Genomic DNA, 23,112 nt, shown 5'->3' on the forward strand with positions numbered 1-23,112 from the left:
TGCCTTTGGCTCAGGGCATGATCCCGGTGATCTGGGGTCGAGCCCCGCATCAGGCTCCTCCGCTGGGAGCCTGCTTCTTCCTCTCCCACTCCCCCTGCTTGTGTTCCCTCTCTTGCTGGCTGTCTCTCTCTTTGTCAGATGGATAAATAAAATCTTTAAAAAAAAAATTTTACTCTATCATAACTATTAAGAAGTCAAACTATAATTTTAGTTTTTCTCTTCTTTGTTAGTTTTTCAGTATCTGTAATCAGCAGTGTTGATGGTTTTCCCTGTACCAACTGGCTTGAATTTCATTACCTTCCAATAGGCATAGAACCTGGCTCAATTATTTGCTGACGGGATGGATGAATTTTAATAACTCCCATGTACACAGTCACACAGTCCTCACAGGTAAGTTAAAGAGCCAGAATCCATCTCCCGTGGAGCTGAGGTTCTCCTACAAGTGATCTAACATGGTCAGGTTGAATCTCAGGTATCTATTCACCTTACCTAAAAGGACCTTAAAGAATTACCTTTCAGAGGTAATCTACCCAGTGTATCGATTACAACCCTAGGGAGAAATGAGAAGGATCTCTAAGCGGCTAAAATCCATGTCTAAAACTCAGATACTGAATTCACAGTAGAGTCTGTCAGGTTCTCACTTGGAGAAGGATTTGCTCTTAGTTTACACGTAATTGGGATAAAACTGGCATTGGTCTTCCTGTTTCCCAGAAGATGAAAAGCCAAGATGGTACAAAAAGGCCGTTATAGATAAGCAAACCAACACAGAAGGCAGTGAGAAAAAATATCTGCTAGAGAGGTAGTATGGTATAGAGGTTAAGAACACTGGCTTTAAAATCTGGGACAATCGACATGAATAATGATAGTAATGGATTATAACCCATTGAGTTAAAAAAGATTCCATAATTCCATACTGAAAATAGGTAAGTTAATGGGATGAAAGGAAAGCTCTTCCCTACTGTAGAATGACAACTAATAAATGTAAAAGGAAGAATGAAATTAGAACATCATCATTTTGCAATCTCATAATTACCACGGATAATAAGAGCATCTGGCTCACACGGCTGTGTTAATGCATGTAAAGTGCTCAGAACACCATCTGAAGACTGGATTAAGAAGATGTGGTCCATATGTACAATGGAATATTACTCGGCCATCAGAAAGAACGATGACCCAACATTTGCAGCAGCATGGACGGGACTGGAGGAGATCATGCTAAGAGAAATAAGTCAAGCAGAGAAAGACAATTATCATATGGTTCCACTCATTTATGGAACATAAGAAATAGCAGGAAGATCGGTAGGAGAAGGAAGGGAAGAATGAAGGGGGGGTAAACAGAAGGGGGAACGAACCACGAGAGACTATGGACTCTGGGAAACAAACTGAGGGCTTCAGAGGGGAGGGGAGTGGGGGACTGGGATAGGCCGGTGATGGGTATTAAGGAGGGCACATATTGCATGGTGCACTGGGTGTTGTACGCAAATAATGAATCATGGAACATTACATCAAAAACTGAGGATATACTGTATGGTGACTAATAAAAAATTATTATAAAAATTTAAAAAAAAGAACACCATCTGACATATAATAAGTATTCAACGAACGTTGGTTATTATTATTACTATGTCCCTTACCCTGTGGTTGGGCTGTGGGGAAGTCAAGAGAAATGTGAATTGAGACACTTCAATTGGGAAGACAGCATGATATTTTATAACAAGCAGAGAGAGATCTGGGTTCAACTCAAAGCTCTATCATTTACTGTCTTTGATCCTGGACAAGTTACTATACCTCTGACGCCCATTCCCTTACCAGAATGATGGAGATAATAATGCCCCCCTCACAGGTTATGAGTATGTAAAACTCAGTAGTGCATGGCACATAGAAGGGGCCCACAACTATGAGCTCTCTGCCCTTTGTCCACATAATCTTAGTGATAATAACATGAATCTGGGCTAAGTAAGCAACGGATGTATACCTGACCACGCCCCCCCCCCCGACTCATGCTGGTACAGCCCTGTGTTAAGAAGGCAGCACTTCTTTCTATATTCTGCACAAGGTGGTTTGTTTTAAAATCCAAGTGAGAAAGGTTTGTCGATCTAAACTCAAAGGGACATAATTTGGTTAATCCTCAGCTGCTGTGTCCAATCACCATTCAATCACAACCCTTCCCATGGCAGGCTGTCCCTCTAGGCAGCTACTGTCACTAACTCTGCTACCTGGGCCTCTCCAGGTTCCTGAGTATTGATTCCATCTGTCCAATTTGCAGGCTGCAAGACGTGTCCAAGCAACCAAGTATGCTGCTCTTGGCCCTGGAGGGCAGACAGTGGTCTGGTAGGATGGAGAGAAGACAGTGACTAGGCTCGGCCCTCAGACTGCTAACCCAATCAAAGGGAATGGGCAATTCACTTCACAAACTTGGAGGCCAAAGAGGGTAAGCAACCAAGCTGGTGACTCATTCTGTAACCTCAGAGAAGATTCCCTTCACTTTTAATAAAACTCAAAGGCAGCAGCAGCCCCACTGTGGGGGTATAGCTGGACTAAAGGAACTGTGGGCTACTTAGTGGCCAAGAGTGACACCAAACATCTTGCCAGATGGCTAGGAGGCATTCTGTCCAACAGACATTACTTACTTACAGTGCATCTAATACGGACCTCCAGGGGGATCAGGCCCTTCTTGGAGAAGCCAGCCCAGATCAGGCTAGAGGGCTACATGACTATGCTTAGCTTTGGCGATCAAAGCTAGCTTTGATGACCAAAGAACTTCCTGGACCTATGGGCTACAGCAGGGCAAAAACAGGGTAGGAGACTAGCCAGGTTAGAGAAAGCTAAGGCAAAGCTGGTAAGAACAGGCTTAGCAGTTGGCCATGCCCAGCAAGTGTCAGGAAGTTCAGAGTAAAACAGAACCAAGGGCCAGAGACCAGGCAGCACGGATACAAGACAGAGTCAAGAGCCAGGTCGGATGTAAAGGACTAGAGGCTAAAGAAGAACTGCAGGTCCCAAACCAAGTAGGCAGCCAGAAACCGAGGAATATACAGGTATCAGAAGTCAAGGAAAGGCAAAAGAAGCGGACACCAGGAGCAGCAGTGAGACTCTGGAAATAAAGTGATTTCTTTCTCTTTGATGCTTTTTACTGAAGCTGAAAAAAATCCCCAGGTTCAGAACTGTATTTGGGAGAAGGTGACTTCCATGGGGAGATGGTAAGTTGGCCCAGCCATCTATCTGGCTAACAAGGGGAGTACAAGGTCAGGAGTAAAAAGAGAATCTGATGACACCAAGGGAAGCAGACGCTGCTATTTGAGGTGATCTATCAAAGGACAACAGCAGCCTCCCCTCTGTTCTGATGCTGGCATACTGGTTATTGCCTGTTAGTAGGTTTGGCTTTAAGTATTACTGCCTTAAATTTGGGTAGCTGGTACTAAACAGGCTGTGGTGTATGAGCAAGGTCTTCAGGGTCTTAACAGCTCGATTAAAGGGGGGCAGAGTATACATTCCATGCACTTATGTCTTTCTACAACAAGAAACATTTCTACTCAAAGGGTCTATGCTGACTACTCCACAGGTTCTCCCTGGGCAAAGAGAATACCAGCAATTCTCTGAGCCAGCTCAGGATTTGGTCTCTGGTGGTCTGTGGAAAGAAAACCAATGCCATTACTAGCCTCAAAGACTAATCTCCAGACTCTATTTCCCTAATTTGGAGATTCAGAGGCTGTGTACAGCCCAAGAGGATGGGGGAATTCTTTTAATGACTTGGCTCTAGCAGCAGTACTTGCCTTCCCCTATGCCCATCAGAATCTGTTCTGTTCTTATCTCCGCCCAAGTGAGCTGACTCACCAAAAAGATCCGGCCATGTGAATACTGAAGGTGAAGGTTGTGACGGTGAGTTCTGATCCTAAGCTGAGAACTATTTTATTCTCTGCCTTGTTTCTACTACCTGCTAGTACAAATATCTGTTTTCTCAAGGGTACAGAGGGTGGCTAAGCAGGAGGAAGACAGTAGTCCAATAAGCGCTAACATTTGTGTATACTTCCCCCATGCCATACGCAGTTTTAAACACCTCATATATACTAACACATTTAATCTTTACAACAACCCAGTGAGGCAGGTTATGCATTAAGAAAACTGAGGCACTAAGGAGTTAAGTAACTTGCCTAAGGCATCATTCAGCTGTAAGGAGTTGAGGTGGGATTCAAAGCAGGGCAGTGTGGCTACAAAGTCCATGTCTTTATTCCTCTGCTATACTGCCCCTCACTTCCCTATAATGACTCCCAGGCGCTAACCAACCGTGGGAGCACTACGCCTCAGGTCAGGTTTTAGCAACAAAGGCAGGATCAGAGATCCCAACAGAGGAAGAAACAAACAAAAGAGATTACTATTAAGTATATGAAGAGATCCTCAAACTCATCCGTTATTAGAGAAAAGCAAATTAAAACAATGAGATATGACTTTAAATTCCACAAATTGGCAAAAGTTAGAAAGCTGAAAAATGCCACATGTTGGAGAGGACAAGGGGTTCTGGGACCGTTCGACAGACTGGTGCAGCCACTCTAGAAGGCGATCTTGTAATACTTCATCAAATTAAAGTACCTTACCCTATGACCGAGCACTTCTGAATATATATCTCCCAGAGCAATTCTTATACAATCTATAAAGGGCAACATGGAAGACATTCATCCCAGCGTTCTGTGACAGTGGGGAGTTGCAGGCAATCAAGTGTCCACCACTGGGGAACAAGTAAGTTAAATGTGGTAGACACACACTATGAAATACGATATAGCAGTTAGAAGCAACAGGCTGGATATACATGAAACGACACTGACATGATTTTTTAAAAGGGCTGATTCCCTATCCCCTTCTATTAATCATTAACTGAACTTAACCATTTGTTCCAAAAGTTTATTCCTTCAGGAAGTCTTGCAACTACAGAACTGCTAATTCCTATGATGATCTAGTGGATCTTGGGGGCTGAAAGATTAAGGACCCAGCGAAAACAGTGAATTCTCTGAAGTACACCAAAGGCCATCAACTGTGCCACATCTGCTGGGAGTGTCCGCTGCTGCTTCAACTGGTTAGTGCCCATCACCTTCAGGGCTCTTCAGGGACAAGGTCACCAACTCAACTGAGTCTTCTCTGACCCCCAGCCTGGGTCCACGTCCTTCCTATTTGTCTACCCAGAATGCGCTACTCACCCCCATGGGGAGGTGACCCTCATCATGTTGCACCACGATTGCGTGTTTTCTTTTATTTGCCTTTCCTGCCAGACTGTGAGGCAAGGGCCATGTCTTCATTTTCATTCCCAGCTCCTTGCCCAGTACCTGGGTCAAAGTTGTCTGTAGATACTTTCTGAATGAGTGCATGAATAAATGAAGGATGAATAAATAAAATCATTATTTTATTTGGTGTGAAATGGAGGACAATGGTAGATGCAACTGTCTAAGCCCTGCCCAGACATCTCCCACCTGAGGGTACAAACTAGCACAGGCAGTTTAGCTGTGGAAAACCTTCACCTTCCTCTCCCAAGCACCAGGCCTTGCCTGCCTTCCACCAGGCAGTTGTCAGACAAAGCTGAGGAAATGAATAGGAGGGCGGTCGGCAGCTCCTGAGACTCACGGAACTCCCTTTGGAGCCACAGCCCCCATGAGGCGCATTTTAATTTGCTGATCAGGTTGTAATTAGATTAGAGGTGGGAGCGCATGTAGGAAGGCTGGCTCACACTGACCTTGATGAGCTCCTGCTTTCAGGACAGTGGGGTGTCACAATGCACGGGAGGACAGTTACATCGATCGATGTTAAGGCTTTCTGCTCTCAGTGGCCGGAGGGGCTTGGGGTGGCCACATTGTTTGGGAAAAAGCGAGGAAACCTGTGGTGTGGGCCGAGGCCTATGCTGGGCCAGGCGCGTGTCAAAGACGGCTGGCGAGCAGCTGGAGTTGGTGAAGCAAGAAGGGCAGTGATCCCAGCTCCAGGTCGTCCCCACACAATGTTGAGCTTCAGGAGAAGCTCCTCGAACTCCTCCTCCCCTCTACCCCCCACATCCAAAGCCTAGGGTCACTGTGATGAGTGTCACGGGTCCCAAGGAGAAGACAAAGAGTTGACCTATTCTCAACCCAGTGCACACCTCGAAGAAGGGAGGAAGAGGTCACAGTTCAGGAGGTTTGCTGGAAAGTCAAATGAGCTGTGGCTCATTCAGTCTACTGGCTGGTCTATGCGCTGGTCAGGAAAGCAGGGTGGCCTGACCAAAGGCACCGGCATGTGTTAAATCTAAAGGTCCTGTCGCATGGGGGCATGGACTGGGAGTGGAGAGGGTGGGGAGAGCAGTTTTCTTTTTAAAGCCAGCTTCCTTAGGAAATAAACTAAGATTCATAGGAGGCAAAGTACCTGTGTAGAAAATGTGCCGCAATTTTCTCAAGAGGGGATAATAAGCTTTTGTTTACTTCCCTCAAAAGGTAAAGATCAGTAATCATAACACAGCAGCCACGGTGTGTTAAGCACCTTACATTCACTATTCCAGATCCACATAACCACTTGCAATGAGGTAGTAGCCCCATTCTATAAATGAATAAACTGAGGCTCAGCAAGGTTAACATGAGCTGCCCAAGTATTCACGTTAATTAAGCATAGGAACCAAAATTCAAATCAAGGTCTGTGTAGGGCCAAACCTGGTACACATTTCCCTAAACCACACTGGTTCTCACTCATCCAACTATCCATCTGTTAGTCTGTTTTACTATCCCATAATTACTGAGCCTCTACCATGTACCAGGGATAGCGACATTTTCAGATGGTAAGGTAAAGCAGGTCATAGCAGCTAGCTGGGTTAAAAGGGAGTCTCCTTCAGATGACCAAGGGTCAAAATCAATGGTGGGCCCAGACAACGTGAGATCATTTGGGGCATGGCCCAAGGAAGCCATGGCACATTAAGGAGAAGGCCATGGAACCAAGATCACCCATCACAGGGTTTCCCAGACAATCTCGATTTCACATCCTTAGCTTAGTTCTAAATATAATTCCGTATTTCCATGTCTTTCGATCTGTGCTCTAGAATACATGGTTGCTGAACCTATAGGCCAACGTGGTCAAGCCCTGGTTGTTAGGGATTTCAGCACAGTATGATTTATAAGAGAATGCTGGGGCTGGTATATTTCCTAGACTCTGGATGAAAATAATAACAAAAAACCAAAAAATATTAATAATGCCAGCAGATACCTCCTAAGTACTTAACTACACACTAGGCATTGCACTGAACAGTTTTACGTGCATTTTACTCTTCGCAACCACCCTACGCTGAGGTAGGGGCTGTTATTATTCGCATTTTGCAGATGAGGAAACAGAGCTAGTAAGAGGTAGAAGAAGGTTTCAAACCTAAGCAGTCTCCTTCCAGAGCCCTTGTTCCTTACCACTATGTCACACACAATTCGATTATGTGTTCCCCCACCCAGGGCCTGTGGCCCGACCATCTGGTCCTCACACATAAGGCCCAGTACAGACTAGTAAATGTTGGCTGAATCAGTTCACTTCTGGGGCCTTAACACTGATGCACACACAGAGCTTTTTGTCAGCTCCTGGGCTTTATTTGCTACTATTGCTAAGTTGGGTCTTCCTCACCCTGGATTTTCCAGTTGGCTTTGGTTTTAATTTCCGACTTAAACACTCATCCCCATTAATGTTTATCATCACAGATTTAACCATTGTTCTAGACCACTGAGTTCTTTTTTCAATATCCCTGATTCTTGCACCCAACATATTACCTCCCTCTTTAAGCTTCATTTAATCTGCCAACTGGGTTGGCATTCATCCATGATCTCAACGTTGTCAGCGATGTAGTAACTGAATAGGACAGGGCCCGTGGCTCACCACTAGAATTTGCTCTCCAATCTCCAATCATATATACACAACACATGAAACAGGTCATTCACCATCTGACTGAACTACTCTCCACATCATACTTTATTCATGTGGGTATCATGAGACACAAATACCCTGCTGAAACCCAGACACACCTACTACATTACTGTATACTCCTGATCCACTAGCCTGCAGGCCTATTTAAATAAGCAACTCATCTCTTTCTGCCATCTCGGAGCCTATGGAGGCCTGCTGGGAACAGGACTCCTAAAACGACAAATATGTCTGGAACGCTGTGGTCCAAGGCCATTTCTGCTGGCTATAAGTGAGGTCTCCGAAACCAGAGGGAGCACAAAGCTCTTCTTATAACTGAAGGTGTTTATGTTCGAGATGAAACTGAATTCTATTTAGGTAAGAGATGTGCTTAGGTGTACAAAGCAAAGAACAATGCAGTGACTCCTGGTGGCAAACTGAACAAAACCAGAGTAATCTACGGACAAGTAACTCATGTTCATGGAACCGGTGGCATGGTTCTTGCCAAATTCTGAAGCAACTTTCCTGCTAAAGCCACTGGCCACAGAATCCATGTGATGCTGTATCCTTCAAGGATTTAAACTTACTGAAAAGTAAATAAATAAAGGTGTAAATTTGTTCTCTTATAAAAATAAATACATTAATAAATAAGCAAGCAAGCAGCTCATGGCACAACGTGGGTCTAATGTCTTTAAAAAGAGGTGTGGGAGTGAACCATACCACAGTCCCTAGAAGTGGAACACCCTTCCCCAAGCAGCTGAATTGGATGAGCGCTGGATGTCCCCCTGATCCCAAATGATACTCTCCATGAAAGCACCGAACACAGAACCCCAGGACGGGATATAGTGTTGGAGAAGGGGGGTTACCGTGCGACTGTTATGTTACGCAAATGAGCTGGCACTGCTTTCCAGGGAGCACTGTCTTGGGTTGCCTAAGGTCAAGGCATGCATCTGCCAAACTAGAATCGGTGCATGCTGGAATTGGAATATCATTACTATGAAACAGGATTATCTTGAGCAACGATTCCAAATGGGATTAGAAATGACTGTTACTCAGACATAATCGGCCACAGCAGCAGTGGGAGAAACATCAAGCCCGGCACACTTTTCTGGGGGCATGATGCTGGCATTCCGGGCATCTGGCCAGCACCCTCACCCACCCTTCTTTGCTGGGAAATACTGGGCACTGTCCTGCATCAGGCAGGTGGCCACCTGGGGCAAGAGCCAGTCCTACATTAAAGTGCCCTTCTCTGGGGTCTCATGTTCTAGGCCCAGCTTCTTAGCTGAAAAGGAGTGGAAAAAGAATCTCCAAAGCCCTTTTGCTTCTGAGCCACCTAAAGGTGTTGGTAAGAGACCAGTAATACCCCAGATTCAAAGACAGGCTTACCTGCAGACTGTTAACTAACCTCCTCCTGGAGTAACCCACCATCAGCAGTAATAATAATAATTAAGCACCACCACCACTACTACTATGCTACTAACTAAAGTAGCCAACGCTTATCGAGTGCTTACTGTATGGCAGACATTCTTCCAAACAATACAATATTTACGTATTTAAACCTCAAAACAGCCTTTTGGGGTAGATTTGCTTATTATCCCCATTTTATGGCTGAAGAAACAATCACAGATAAGTGAAAGAACCTGCCAAGGTACATAACTGGTAAGAGGAAGAACAGGAGTTGAACCCATGTAATCTGGCTCTAGAGCCACAGACGTACGGACACTAGACTACCACAGACTGAGTGAGAGGATTGTGGCCAATGTTGGATAAGGCCTTTCCTTCACATTCTCTGGTCTCTAGACTCTGCCAGTTCCTCCAACTGGATCTGGCACATTCTTACACTACCACCTTTGTGAACCTATGTGCACACTGGTCCTCTGGTACTAATGATATTCCAGAAATGCTGTCCCTCTACTCTCTACCTCTACCGATCAAAATCCTGTCCATCTTTCAAGGCCCACCTCATGTGAAAGGCCTCCTTTCATGATCTCACCTCTACACGGCATGATCTCTGCCTGGCACTCCAGGTGCTCTTCTCTGGGACACTGACCACATTCTGACTCATTCTACAGGTTAAAAAAGCGGGGGGGGGGGGGGTTGTTTATCCCTTTACTGACTGTCAGTTTTTGTTTTTTTTTTAAGATTTTTTTTAAAAATGTTATTTCTAAGTAAGCTCTATATCCAACATGGGGCTCAAACTTACGACCCCAAGATCAAGAGTTATATGGTCTACCAACTGAGCCAGCCAGGTACCCCCTGACTGTCAGCTTTTCGAGACAAGGAAAGTGGTCCGTCTGTTTTTAGACTTCTCATAATCATCCAGCATGTCTTGACACCAGTGGGTCATCAAAAAACCTTGACTGAGTTGACTTGACTCTGGTCCTGGCACCTCTTAGTGGTGGCCTTGCTCCCCACCCCTTCCTTCCACAGGCAGTATATCCAGTGGAAAGAATGAGAATTCATGGTTCAAAGAGAACTGGTTTCAAGTCCTGGCTCCCTCTTTCACTTATTAGACAACCATGGGCATCTCTGAGCTTCATTTTCCCTATATGTAAAATAGGGATAATGATTCTTTCCTATTAGGATTGCAGTGAGGATTAGAGACAACACAGGAAGTGCCTGACATGGGCCTGGCACACACAGAAGGCACCCAATCACAACCATAGCTATGATCACCACTACAGTCAGAAAACCAGCCAGCGCAAAGCTCAGCCTCCTTGGGCCAAAGGAAGCACCCCTCTGCAACAAACAGCCAGGCCAAGAACAAGCTGGGGACCCTAGGAAGAGGCTGTAGGCCGTTCAGGCAGGATAGACCTCTATGCGGTCAGGCCCCCTCAGGACCTGCATTGAAGCACAGGTGCAGAGGTGCTCGACCTGCTCTGCTTCCGGCCAGCCAGCAAAGAAGGAGAGCCTCCCAGGAACCCTGCCCCTGGTCCGGCCGCAAGAGCAGCATCACTGTAAAAACACCTATGCGGCTGCTAGCCCCACAGAGAAAGGCCCGCGCAGCCTCTTCTGCAGGACAGAAATCTGGTTGGGGCTGCTGGTTTATTAAAGACAGGGTTTAATGCCCACCCGCCCATCGCCTTAGTAAGGTGGAGGGAAAATAAGCAAATGCTAAAAATAAACGACTGCTATAAGAGGAAATTAAATGGTCTTCAGCCAAGGATGGCGGCATTTTAAAATTAACAAAGCCCAGGTACCACATCCAGGAAGGCCTTGGCAAATGCGTGTTAGCCACTCATTAGATCAGCTCCTCAGGGACCCCAGCCAAGCAGGGAAGGCAGTGCCGGGAAGCAGTTCTTCCGATGCTGATGAAATGCACTCCGGGAGAAAAGGCAGAGGAGGGAGGGAGACTCTTGTGCGGAATTTCAAACAGTTTTGCTGGAGCTCTGCCTCACGGTCTCACCTTCTCTAAGGCAGGGGCTTTCAAAGCAACCAGCAAGCCCAAGAGGACTCAAATCTGAATCTCCCCACACCACCCTCCTCTTTCAGGATCTTTGGTTCCTGAAGCACCACAACGGCCACACTATTTAGGTGGTCTCCCGGCATGGCAGTCCAGGGACAAGGAGTCTGAGGATGATGTGGGATGGGAGGCAAGCTCTCAGTCCTGTACCCTGCACCTTTTCCTTACTATTAAGAATCGTAGGATATGCTGTGAATTTATATAAGCTCACTGTGTATCACTTGTAAGTGAATTTATCATTATTCATCAGTAATTATACTTCACGACATCACAAATCATGAGAATTCACAAACCTTTATTCTCTACTAACAATTAGAGTATACAGTACTCTAATGTGAAACGCCATCAACAATAGGAAATCTAAACATTCCCGGTGACCATGAACTATATGAATTCATTTTGACACTATAAACATGAATTCTTAGTATGCCACAGGTTACAATTAATAATGAAAATTAGACAGGGATGCTGGCTTTTTAAAAAGTTTTTTTTAAGTCAATTTACTGAAGTATCATTTACTCATGGTAAAATGCATCCTTTTAAGATGTACAATTTGACGAGTTTTTGTTGTATATCACCACCACAATCAAGATTTAGAATATTTCCATCACCCCAAAAGTTCCTTTGGGCCCTTTCCTCCTACTCCTAAATCTTAGCAGCCACTAACCTGATTTCTGTCCCTACAGTACTGCCTTTTGCAGGCTGTCATATAAATGGAGTTATACCATAGGTAGTTTTTTCTGTCTGGCTTTAGCTTAGCATAAGGCTTTTAAGGTTCGATCCTGTGGGGGCACCTAGGTGGCTCAGTCGGTTAAGCATCCAACTCTTGATTTCGGCTCAGGTCATGATCTCAGGGTTATGAGATCGAGCCCCGTGCTGGGCTCTGCACTGAGTGTGGAGCCTGCTTATGATTCTCTCTCTCCCTCTCCCCCTACCCCAGTCACCTGCATGCACTCTCTGAAAAAAAAAAAAAAAAAAAAAAGATTCATCCCTGTTCTGCATGTGTGAATAGTTTTTGGGTTTTTTGTTTTGTTTTGTTTTAAAGATTATTGGCTCACTCAGTTAAGCGTCTGCCTTCAGCTCAGGTCATGATCCCAGGGTCCTGGGTTCGAGTCCTGCATCAGGATCCCTGCTCAGTGGGGAACCTGCTTTTCCCTCTGCCTGCTGCTCCCCCTGCTTGTGCTCTCTCTCTCTCTCTGGCATATAAATAAATAAAATCTTTAAAAAATAAATACATAGAAAAGATTTTATTTATTGGACACAGAGCAAGCATAAGCAGGGGGAGCAGCAGTCAGAGAGAGAGGGAGACGCACGCTCCCCTGGGAGCAAGGGGCCTGAAGGGGAGCTCAATCACAGCACCCTGGGATCATGACCTGAGCCGAAGGCAATCGCTTAGCCAAGTGAGCCACCCAGGTGCCCCCAAACAGTTCTTTTTTTTTAAATTGCAGGGTAGTGGTCCACTGTATGGATGTACCATAACTGGTCCATTCACCAGCTGATGGACATTTGGGTGATTTCCAGTTTTTGGTGATCATCAACAAAGCTACTATAAATGTCTGCACACAGGTCTTTTTGAAGATGTATGCTGTTACGTCTCATGGACAAAGTAGGTACAGGAGCTGGTATTGCTGGGTTGCATGGTAAATATATGTTTCACCTTTATGAGAAACTGCTGACGTGTTTTCCAAAGTGGCCACAGCATAACGCATGCCTATCAGCAACAATGGCAATTGTTCTGCATCCCTGTCACCACTTGGTATTGTCAGGTTTTCTAAATTTTAGCCATTCTAAATAACTAATGCTCAGTATCTTTTCATGTGCTTATCTGCCATCCATCTCTTCTCTCATTAATGTCTGCTCAAATCTTTTGCCCATTTTTTAAAAATTGGGTTGTCTTTTTATCACTGATTTGTAAGAGTTCTTTATACCTTCTGGATAATATTCCTTTATCAGATGTGTGTTTTGACAGTTTCTTTTTTGAGGAATTAAAAATTATAAGGATCTAAATCATACCTTTTTCTGCCAACCCACTATCCCCTGCATATACAAACTGATGAAGGAAACAGGACAGACTTAAACCTTCAGTTTACAAATACCCTAGTGCCACTGGATGGAGAGTCAAGCAGTAGTTGATACCTGCTAAAACTCATGAGGCTATTTCACCTCCATATGAGCACCCAACCAACATTAGACTTTAAGGAAAGCTACATCTGGAGAAATGGCTGTCTTATAAATAGCTTTTGGCCCCCCAGGCTCTGCACCTCCCAACAGCCCTGTTCTGGTCCACCAGGTTCCTGGAATGGTCAACAGTCGTCACACTCCATTGCTGGCCATTGTCCACTGGGAAAGGTAGGAGGCTCCCAATCCATCCTTCAGTGAAAGAGCAAACAGTGGGGCCTGTGGCTGCTTGGACATCAAAGTTGAGCAAACAGGCCTGGCAGGCCCTGCCTCTCCGCCTACACATCCTGCAAATGCCATGTGAAGGAGCTTCCCTGAGGGGGTCATGACTTTCAGCTTGTCATAGCACACATCAAAGTTTGCACCACACACGAACTGGGTACATGGGTTCGAATCAAGTCGCCTAAGAGCGGATACTCAGCCATTGTGTCCAGTTTTAATCCTGTGTTTTCCCAAGTAATTAAGCCTTCTTGCTTATGAACTTGTGACTAAGTAAAGCATCACTGAGAAGTTGTAACATCAAAGTGCCTTCCACCGTCTGTCCATGTTTGGTAAAATTGGATTTCTTTCCCTTCTTAAAGAAAAACTAATTGAATTTAGCTGCAGGCTGGGTATATTTGCACGAGCTGGTAAAGGCTATGCTAAGTCACAGCGATCGTTCTGGGACCCTGTGGCTTAGCCTTTAGCTGGGCTGGGTCAAAGTGCAACACAGAATGAGGCACCCAGACGCAAGCTAAACAAGTCCCTGTAGCATGAGGCTTATGGAGGCCTCACTATGGAAAAGGGGTCAGCCCCCAGCAACTGCTCCTCAAGTCACTACTACACCCAAGCTGTTACTAGGGCTGGCAAAAGGATCATCCTAGTAGAATGTTGGTAAATCTTTGGCAGAATGGCTACTGAAGACAATGGCCATCACATTACTCAAGTCCTTGATGTCAGCAGTCCAAGGAAGCTTCTTAAGGCAAAGGCTGTGGTGCTTATTATCTGAACCCCCTCACAGCCTAGCACATCAGCACCAGATGCAGTATAGTTTTTAAAAAATGTTTGCTGGATACATAAAATGATAATATAAAGGGGTGTCAGAACAAAGTTCTTCTTTCCTGAAGAACCAAACTCTCTGTATCCTTTTTTTTGCCTTGCTCATCAGGAAACTTCAATCTCAAGTAATAATTAATTCCACTAGTTACCTGATTTACAGTGAGTATAGTGTGGTCCCATTTACGTGAAATCACACACAACACTGCTCAATTTCTAAATAGGGGGAATTCAGTTGACTGCTACTTTCTTCTCTATATTATTTTTACAAAAACAATAAACCTATTTTCAGAAAAGAAAATCTCTGGTTCAATCCTGATACAATTATCTTTCCTTTTACCAATATGATTTCTGATCCTGATCCAGGTTTAATTCTCCTGTGTACATTTATATTTGTATTTTAATTTGAGTCACTGTAAACCCTTTTTGGAAATAAAAGGAGAGAATAAATTATAAATTAAGTTCCCATACATACTTTTAAAATTTTGTTCTACAGTACTGTATTTTTTATTAAAAATTAAACAAAATAGTACTGTCTTTACTATTCAAAATTAAGTTAAAAAATACATATATAAATAACAATTCACAAGATGTTAGTCTCCTTAAGGATAGAGATCATTGTGCTATATCCCTAAGGACACAGGCATGAAGCAGGCACTCACTAAAGGCCGCTGAAGGTGAAATGACTGCATCCTCTCAGGACCTCTCCCTTAAGCTTATGGGCTGACAACATCTAACAGAGGTGAAGGTTCTCCGCTTTCAGCCTTGAAGCAAGGGGTGCTACCCCTCTATCCTCCCTTCATCCAAGTCCAATTGAAATGGTGGCATTTCAGGCCTGGCCAATATGACTCCGGAAGGGCTTGGTGGCTGATGAAATGAGGATCAGTACGCTTCTAATAAGGAGAAACTTATTGGCAGACTGTGCTGGTATGGACGTGATCATTTTTAGACCGCTTTCCTGCACCTTACCAATGAGGCCTGGCATTCTTGGTACTCCTGGCATTCCTTTTTATCAGGTTCTATTTTTCCTTCTTCTGTAGCACTTCTTACCTTCTAATATGGTATGTATTTTATTTATGTATTATATTTATCATTTACTGCCTGTCCCTGCCTCTCTCTACCCAGGGACCACCACTAATATAGAAATAAGCTCTATGATGGTAGGGATCTTTGTCTGTCAAGAACAGTGCCTGGCAAACAGTAGGTGCCAAAAAAAAAATTATGATATGAATAAATTAACCTGAAAGGTACACTACTTTCAATAAAAATCTGTCCCTAGCCACTGGAAGGAAGAGGACACAAAATGGATGTTTAAAACACCATAATTAGGGGCGCCTGGGTGGCGCAGTCGTTAAGCGTCTGCCTTCGGCTCAGGGAGTGATCCCGGCGTTCTGGGATCGAGCCCCACATCAGGCTTCTCTGCTGGGAGCCTGCTTCTTCCTCTCCCACTCCCCCTGCTTGTGTTCCCTCTCTCGCTGGCTGTCTCTCTCTCTGTCGAATAAATAAATAAAATCTTTTTTTTTAAATGGTTTATATATATATATAAATCTTAAAATATATATATAAATCTTAAAATATATATATTTTTAATATATATATTATATATAAATATATATAATATATATAAATCTTAAAATATATATATAAATCTTAAAATATATATTTTAATATATATATTAATATATAAATATATGTATAAATATATATATCAATAATATATATATTATATATATATCTTAAAATATATATATAAATCTTAAAAAATATATATATTTTAATATATATTATATATATAAATATATATAATATATATAAATAATATATATATTTATATATATAAATCTTAAATATATATATATATATATATATAAACCATTTTAAAAAAAAGATTTTATTTATTTATTCGACAGAGAGAGAGACAGCCAGCGAGAGAGGGAACACAAGCAGGGGGAGTGGGAGGGGAAGAAGCAGGCTCCCAGCAGAGAAGCCTGATGTGAGGCTCGATCCCAGAACGCCGGGATCACTCCCTGAGCCGAAGGCAGACGCTTAACGACTGCGCCACCCAGGCGCCCCTAAATAAATAAAATCTTTAAAAAATAAAAAAATAAAAAATAAAACACCATAATTAGTCCTAAGAACCAAAACAAGTAAATACAAGCCAACACTCTCACTTTGCTCAACAAGCATCACTGATGTGCTAATGGCGCTGGACAAAGACAGAGCAATCAGTTAAAGCAACAAGTCATTAGAATTAGAGGAAAGTGTCCTCAAAGCACATCTACCAGCTATCTGCACACTGCTTGACAGCACTCTTAAGTATAATGTTATTTCCTTGTCTGTCTCAATGCTGGAAATACTACATATAGAAAGAAGGGCCACATACCCCCTTCCCTTTTCTCCACCACCCACTTGCTATCTCTTGTGGATGGAGATACCGGCAATCCGGGAAAGAAAACTGGTGGGTGGGGTAAACACACGTTTGTGTGTAGACACGGCTAATATGGGCAATAAAGAATAACAACTCGTCATTTTAACAGGTAGCACATACGCAATATCTCACCGGGCTCTCACAAAAATATAGCGGCAATCTACTCTGCTGCCAGATTCAGTCCCCTCATACCCTCTGCTTTGATAACATTCTGTCCACATGGCTCTGACATCGACTAGACTCTCTCTACCTGCCTTTCTTTTCCACATTGGACCTTGAGCTCCCAAGGTCTTTGATTCTCCGATGATTAGCAGAGTCTAGCTCAGAGTATATATTTACCAAATGCTTGTGAAAATAACTGATTTCAGGTGAAGAAACAGGGTGCCCACAGAATTCTGAAATTCAACTAAGGGTCAGAACCAGGACTGGATTTCAGGCCTCTCAACTGCAAAGCCCACTTACACCAAGTTTTCTTTTGCTTGGAGCTTAAGAGGCACATACGGAAATGGAGTGTTGAGAACAGATTCAGGACAGAGGAACAGAGAAGAGAGTCCTATCTCAAGTACAGCTAAGTCTCTCAGCCTGTCTGAGGCACTGCCACCTCTATATTAAAAATCCCTGTTTTGTCGGTTTCCACATTTATGATTCTTCCAAAGGAGGCCAGTAGTGGCAGACAAAAGCCTTAATGATCAGCTTGAAGGAAAAATTAAAACTGGTACTTCAAACTATCAATTTCCATGGTTGCTACTAACATGCCCAGTCTGCCTTCTTTTTTTTTTTTTTTAAAGATTTTATTTATTTATTCGACAGAGATAGAGACAGCCAGCGAGAGAGGGAACACAAGCAGGGGGAGTGGGAGAGGAAGAAGCAGGCTCATAGCGGAGGAGCCTGATGTGGGGCTCGATCCCATAACACTGGGATCACGCCCTGAGCCGAAGGCAGACGCTTAACCGCTGTGCCACCCAGGCGTCCCCAGTCTGCCTTTTTTGAAAGCATTTCTTTTTGCTCTTAATCAATTCTTTTGTATAATTACAGCATAACTACAGCTAGAGACTGGGATGGAGAAGTAGCATCCAGGATCTGGCAGAGGGAGGCAGCAGTGAGGTAAAGTAAAACACAAATTTTGCAGGCAGCCAGACCAAATTCTAACTCCTGTCTGTGTGACCTCACACAAATCATCTTACCTCACTGGGCTTCAGCTTTCTCAGCTGCAAAATGAGAATTCTGGCAAACTGTGCCAGTTGTGAGAACTGGAGATAACTCTACACAGAGGGGACTATTTCAACCTTTACAAAATAGCTTCCCCCTGAGGAAATGGGCAAGTGGGCAGGAAAAGAACAGGGCCTCCAATGGGAGGGAGGGAGTACTCCCCCTCCCTAGTTTCCATCAGAATCTCCAAAGAAAGAGCCCAGGGGAGCCCTCGCTGGGGAACGGTGACTAGATTCCCCCACATGGACAGATGGTGGATAACAAAAACATGAAGGGAACTCACATGTGTACCTTCAACCACTTAACACAGGCTTGCAAACACTTCATGGCTTCAATATGCAAATGACTCGCCTACGGTCACAAAGCAAATGGAAGATGGAGCCAGGATCCAAGGCTATCTCCTCCCTTTCCCCATGCTCTATACTTTTATTACACCAGGTATAGACCTGACCTTTAGCTCAGTCCATCACCCTGCCTCTGGGGAAGACAGCAAGGAGACAAGCAAGGGTGGGAGAGGGTTCTAGAATGTGGTCTGCAAGGGTCAAGCTAAGGGACCCCTGTGTGGAATATCTCTCACCTGTCGTTTCGGCTTATGGCTGCCACCATGAGTGCTGTCCAGCCAAGTCTGTGCCTTGCATTAACATCTGCACCTTCCGACAAGAGCCTAGAAAGAGACAGAGGAATATTTTCAGCATATGGCTTATCACGGAAGTAGGAGTGGAAGAAATGAGACAGTCAACAAACAGGGAGGCTGGGTGAATCTAGAAACAGTCACAGGCCTTTGAGAATGAAGTACCCACCCCAGCTCCTCTGGCCACTCTCCCCCCACCCCAGGCCTCTCCTCTCTCTCATTTTTCGCTTGAATGAGTCTGACTCCTGCTGTTACCTTCTCAGATTTCTGAGGAAAGAATGTGCCTTCCCTACTTTAATACCCTGACACTCCCACTCCCTGCTCTTTCCCTGTTCTAATCCTACTAGCATGCTACGGCGTACAATCCTGGCTTGAGAATTCCCTCCTGAGAAGGCTTGCTTTTAGCTCGTCCGGTCCACAGATCTCTTTTCTGTCCTTAGAATCTCCCTATGTCTAGCACTGAACGCCCAATGAGACTGCTTATCTAGGTAGTTCCCAGTTTACAAAAGGATCACATCCTCAAGTTTCTCTGTATGGTGGCTGTTTGGAAACTGAAAATCTTGAACCCAAGGAAAGATTGGAAGAATGTTAGAAATGCTAGATTAGGTTTCTAGGAAAGTCCACATGAGCCTATTTGACTCTCTATGCCAGTGCCTAGCACATAGTAGGAGTTCACTAGTTGCTGGATAAACTAACAAACACAGAGCTTTAAATGTATCTCTAAAATCCTAAATTTTGGGTCCTGGGAACAGAGGGCCCTACAATGTGGGGGTGGACAGAGAGAAGGGGAGTAAACAGAACCAACTCTTACTGAGTACCTACTGTAAGCGGGAACTGCCTTCAGAACTTGACACACATGCTCTCATTTACTCTTCACACAAGCTTAAGAACTGATGTTAACCTCTTTTCATGGATGAGACAGATGACAGGCTCAGTGAGATGCAATGACTCACTGAAGGTCACAAAGCTAGCTAAGGGGCGATTAGTGACTGAAGTTCACATTGATAATGGCTCTATAGCCAGAATCCCTCTCACCTCATCTGCCTTTGTCCAGACTGAACCTGGCTCGATGGCGTATGGAAGACAAGAGACTCAACTGACTTTAGCAAATCACTGTATGTGCTTGGTCCTCTGCCAGATTCAGGGGTGGGGGGGCAGAAGACACTGGGTCTGCTCTAGGGAGCAAATGATTTAGAGGGGGGGGTGTAACTAAGGATAGTAGGAAACCAAAGCCTGGAGTGTGTGTTTCCCACCAGAAGTGCTGTAGGAGGCCAGGAGAGGGCGAGACCAAAAGTCAAGAGCGATTCACCACAAGGCAGGATCTGCTTATGAGGAACGGGCGGAGGGTGTTTGGGGGAACAGGGAGGCTGCTGACTCTTAAGTGGGTTCCAAATGAAAGGCACCAGCAGAGAGTCTGGAGGCGGGGTTGAGTCCTAGCACCATTCTTGTGCCACAACGTGCAGTAACTGGTCGTCTGGACCAAGCCAAATAAAAGCTCTGCGCTGGTGAAGTAAGCAGGTGATGAAGGCTCGGGAGGAGGAGCCACAGCATGTATGCATTCATCTGGCCTGTGCTGACGCACGGGAGGAGACAGGCACTGGCAGAGCCCAGGGAGAGACGGGCCGGCAAGCACATAAGCATGCATCGGAGGAGCTCTGTGAATGCGGGAGCACAGGCTGCAGGTGCACACCCAGGGAACCTAACCCAGGCTCAGCGACCGGGAAGGCCTCCCTGAGGAGGTGATGCCAGAGAGTTAGCCAGACAAATGGGGTCGAGGGCGGGAAGGAGTACATCTGGCAGAGGTAAAGCCTCTCACCCAGAGGAGAAGGCAGCATGACTGGGCCCAAAATGTGAGGGAAGACTGTCAAGACAGGAGGCTGGGAAACCCTCATCTCTCACCACTAATTTGGAGGATTTCTTCTGGTGAAATTCCTGGGCCTCTTTACCACACACAGTTAAGCTTCTTTTTGCAGAAACAATTTTCCATGGCCAAGAATATTAAAAAGACTAAGAGCCCTATGAGACAAAAATCTCTTTTTGCACAAAACCTCCTTCCTAATTTACAAAACCTTCCCTGGTTTAGCAGGTGCTGTGCAAAGTGCATAGGTCTGAAAGTTTAGAGCCTGGAGTTCTGATCCTGTGATTCTGATCAGATGGTCTCATTTCTCTGGTCCTCAGTCCAGAAGGTTAGAAAATCAGGACCAGCTGAAGCAAACCAAAGAGGCTTCTAAAGGAAAAGACAGGAAGTGTGCCCTGAAGAACAGGAACAATTTAGAGGCAAGGGAGGAAGTGTATGCCAGTGAAGACGAAAGGAACAAGAGAGAAGTAGGTAAGCAATGGGAAAGCAGATTCAGAGACAAATGGATTCAGCTAGATCCATCCAGGTGACAGTTCACAGCAGAGAAAAAGGCAACTGCCAAGGTATACAGGGCCTACAACAGGACCTCTACAGCCAAGCTGCGCAGGGAGTGGGCATAAACCTTTTTTGAGCCATAGGCTTCAAGCTGATGACTCTCTCCTCTGCACAGAAAAGTGCAGAGGAACACACGTACTCAAAAAAGAATTTTTTCTTTCTTTCTTTCTTTTTCTTTTTTTAAACATACAATGTCCAGGAGTTCACAGCTCTTCATGAAATCAATAACAGATTTTAGGTAAAAACAAAACAAAACAAAAAACACCCCAATCTAAAGGGTTGACAAATGCCTGGCATGCATGCTACTGTCCTGCACTCCTACATCTAAGTCAGAAATCGTGACTCTCTCCTGGCAGCTCTGTCCTGTGGAGCCTTTGCAAAAGCCTCAGAATCCTCCTCAACACTCGTTCCAATCAGCCATCATTAATCAACGAAAGCTGGGAACAGAGAAGAAGCCTAGCTGGCATTCCTTAGACTCTCACCATAGGCAGAGGGTTTGTCACTGAAGGTTTCTGGGCAAAAGAAGTGATAAAATTAACCTGAGAGCTTAAGCAAGCTGAGTCTGAAAGGGAAGAGAGTAGAAAGTAGGGACAAGAAGACAGTTTGGGGGCTACATTTGTAATATTAGACCAAAGGAGATGAGCCAGGGCAGGAAAAATGAGAAAGCAGAACACAACCCGGAGAAACTCGGTGCAGTCAGAATCCCTCCTGTCTCCAGTGGGTCAGTGACCCATGTTCTCCTGCTTGGGCCTGAGAATTCTGGAAGCAGCTCTGCTCTGGAGGCAGGGCCGAAGAAAGAGGATGGCGATGCCTCCTCCTCATGTCCTTCGAGGGCCGAGTATAATGTAATGAAAAGGAAGAATAAAGGACTTTGGAATAAATGAGACCTGGATTCAAATTCTAGTCCAGCTAGATAATACTGGGCAAATCAATTCTCTGAGTCTCAGTTTTTCTCACCTATCAAATAGGGACACTAACCTCTAATTCCCAGCCCAGTACCTGGCATACAGCAGGTGTTTAATACAGGGTGACTTCTGCCTGCCACCTTATCCTACTTCCACCCCTTTGATAGAACAAGTGTTCTGGTCTGAAGCTGGCAGTGGCAGGTTGGCCAATACCCAGGGATTCTAAGACAGGGTCACACCGGATGACCTGGATAATTCATCCAGCCTGGCTCCAGGCACTCCTCTATTCATCTCTTCAACAAACGTGTACACACCTACTTTGTGCCCAGCTGCATGCTGGCTCCTGATGAGGATACAAGACAGAGGTTCTTGCTTTCCAGAACCTGAGCCAAGCAGGGTTTTCTCTTTTCTCTTTATACACATACACACATATGTATTTGTTTATTACTTCTTTTCACAAATAATTACATTTTAAGATAAACTCATACTGCTAAGTATACAATAATTCCATTTTTAGGAATTGCTATATAATTCTACATGGCACATCCACCAGATTTTTCCCTCTCTGCTGGTACCCACTCAGGCAGCCTCCAGGTCCCAGCCACCAAAAGCGATGCTCAAAGAACACCGTCTTACATGTGCCCTTTTGGATGGGTGTATTTCTCTGGGGCATGTACTTGCAGTGGGATCCCTGGGTTTTAGGGTTTATGTTACTTGGTTTGATGCCACTGTGCCAGGGTCCTCTCCAGGACAGCTGCTCCATCTACTCTCCTGCCAGCAGGACAGGGTTGTTCCTGCGTACTGCTCTCCCAGCCAACAATCTTGCCAGCTTCCTACTGACTGCAAGCCCAATAGGTCTAAAGGGATCTCATATTATTGTCTTGGCTTGCATCTCTGATTAGCAACGATTTTGAGCTACCTGTTACATGCCTGTTACATTTTGGGGTTTTCCTTTTCTGTACAATGCAGGACTTTCTT

At 44.6% G+C, this 23,112-nt stretch overlaps 1 protein-coding gene and 1 pseudogene across 2 annotated transcripts in view; one reads left to right on the forward strand and one right to left on the reverse strand.

Annotated features, from left to right (window-relative positions):
- The window catches only part of CLPB (caseinolytic mitochondrial matrix peptidase chaperone subunit B), a 138,167-nt gene that overhangs the window by 90,768 nt on the left and 24,287 nt on the right, over positions 1 to 23,112 (reverse strand). For both annotated transcript variants that reach the window (XM_008707307.2, XM_008707308.2), the window contains exon 3: positions 18,763 to 18,849. In XM_008707307.2, the coding sequence (XP_008705529.1) occupies positions 18,763 to 18,849 (87 nt within the window). The remainder of the gene's footprint in view (positions 1 to 18,762; positions 18,850 to 23,112) is intronic.
- On the forward strand, positions 8,121 to 8,453 carry LOC121102873 (annotated as a pseudogene).

The sequence above is a fragment of the Ursus maritimus genome, unplaced genomic scaffold, assembly GCF_017311325.1.
Source record: "Ursus maritimus isolate PB19 unplaced genomic scaffold, ASM1731132v1 scaffold_16, whole genome shotgun sequence".
In the NCBI taxonomy this organism is placed as follows: domain Eukaryota; kingdom Metazoa; phylum Chordata; class Mammalia; order Carnivora; family Ursidae; genus Ursus; species Ursus maritimus.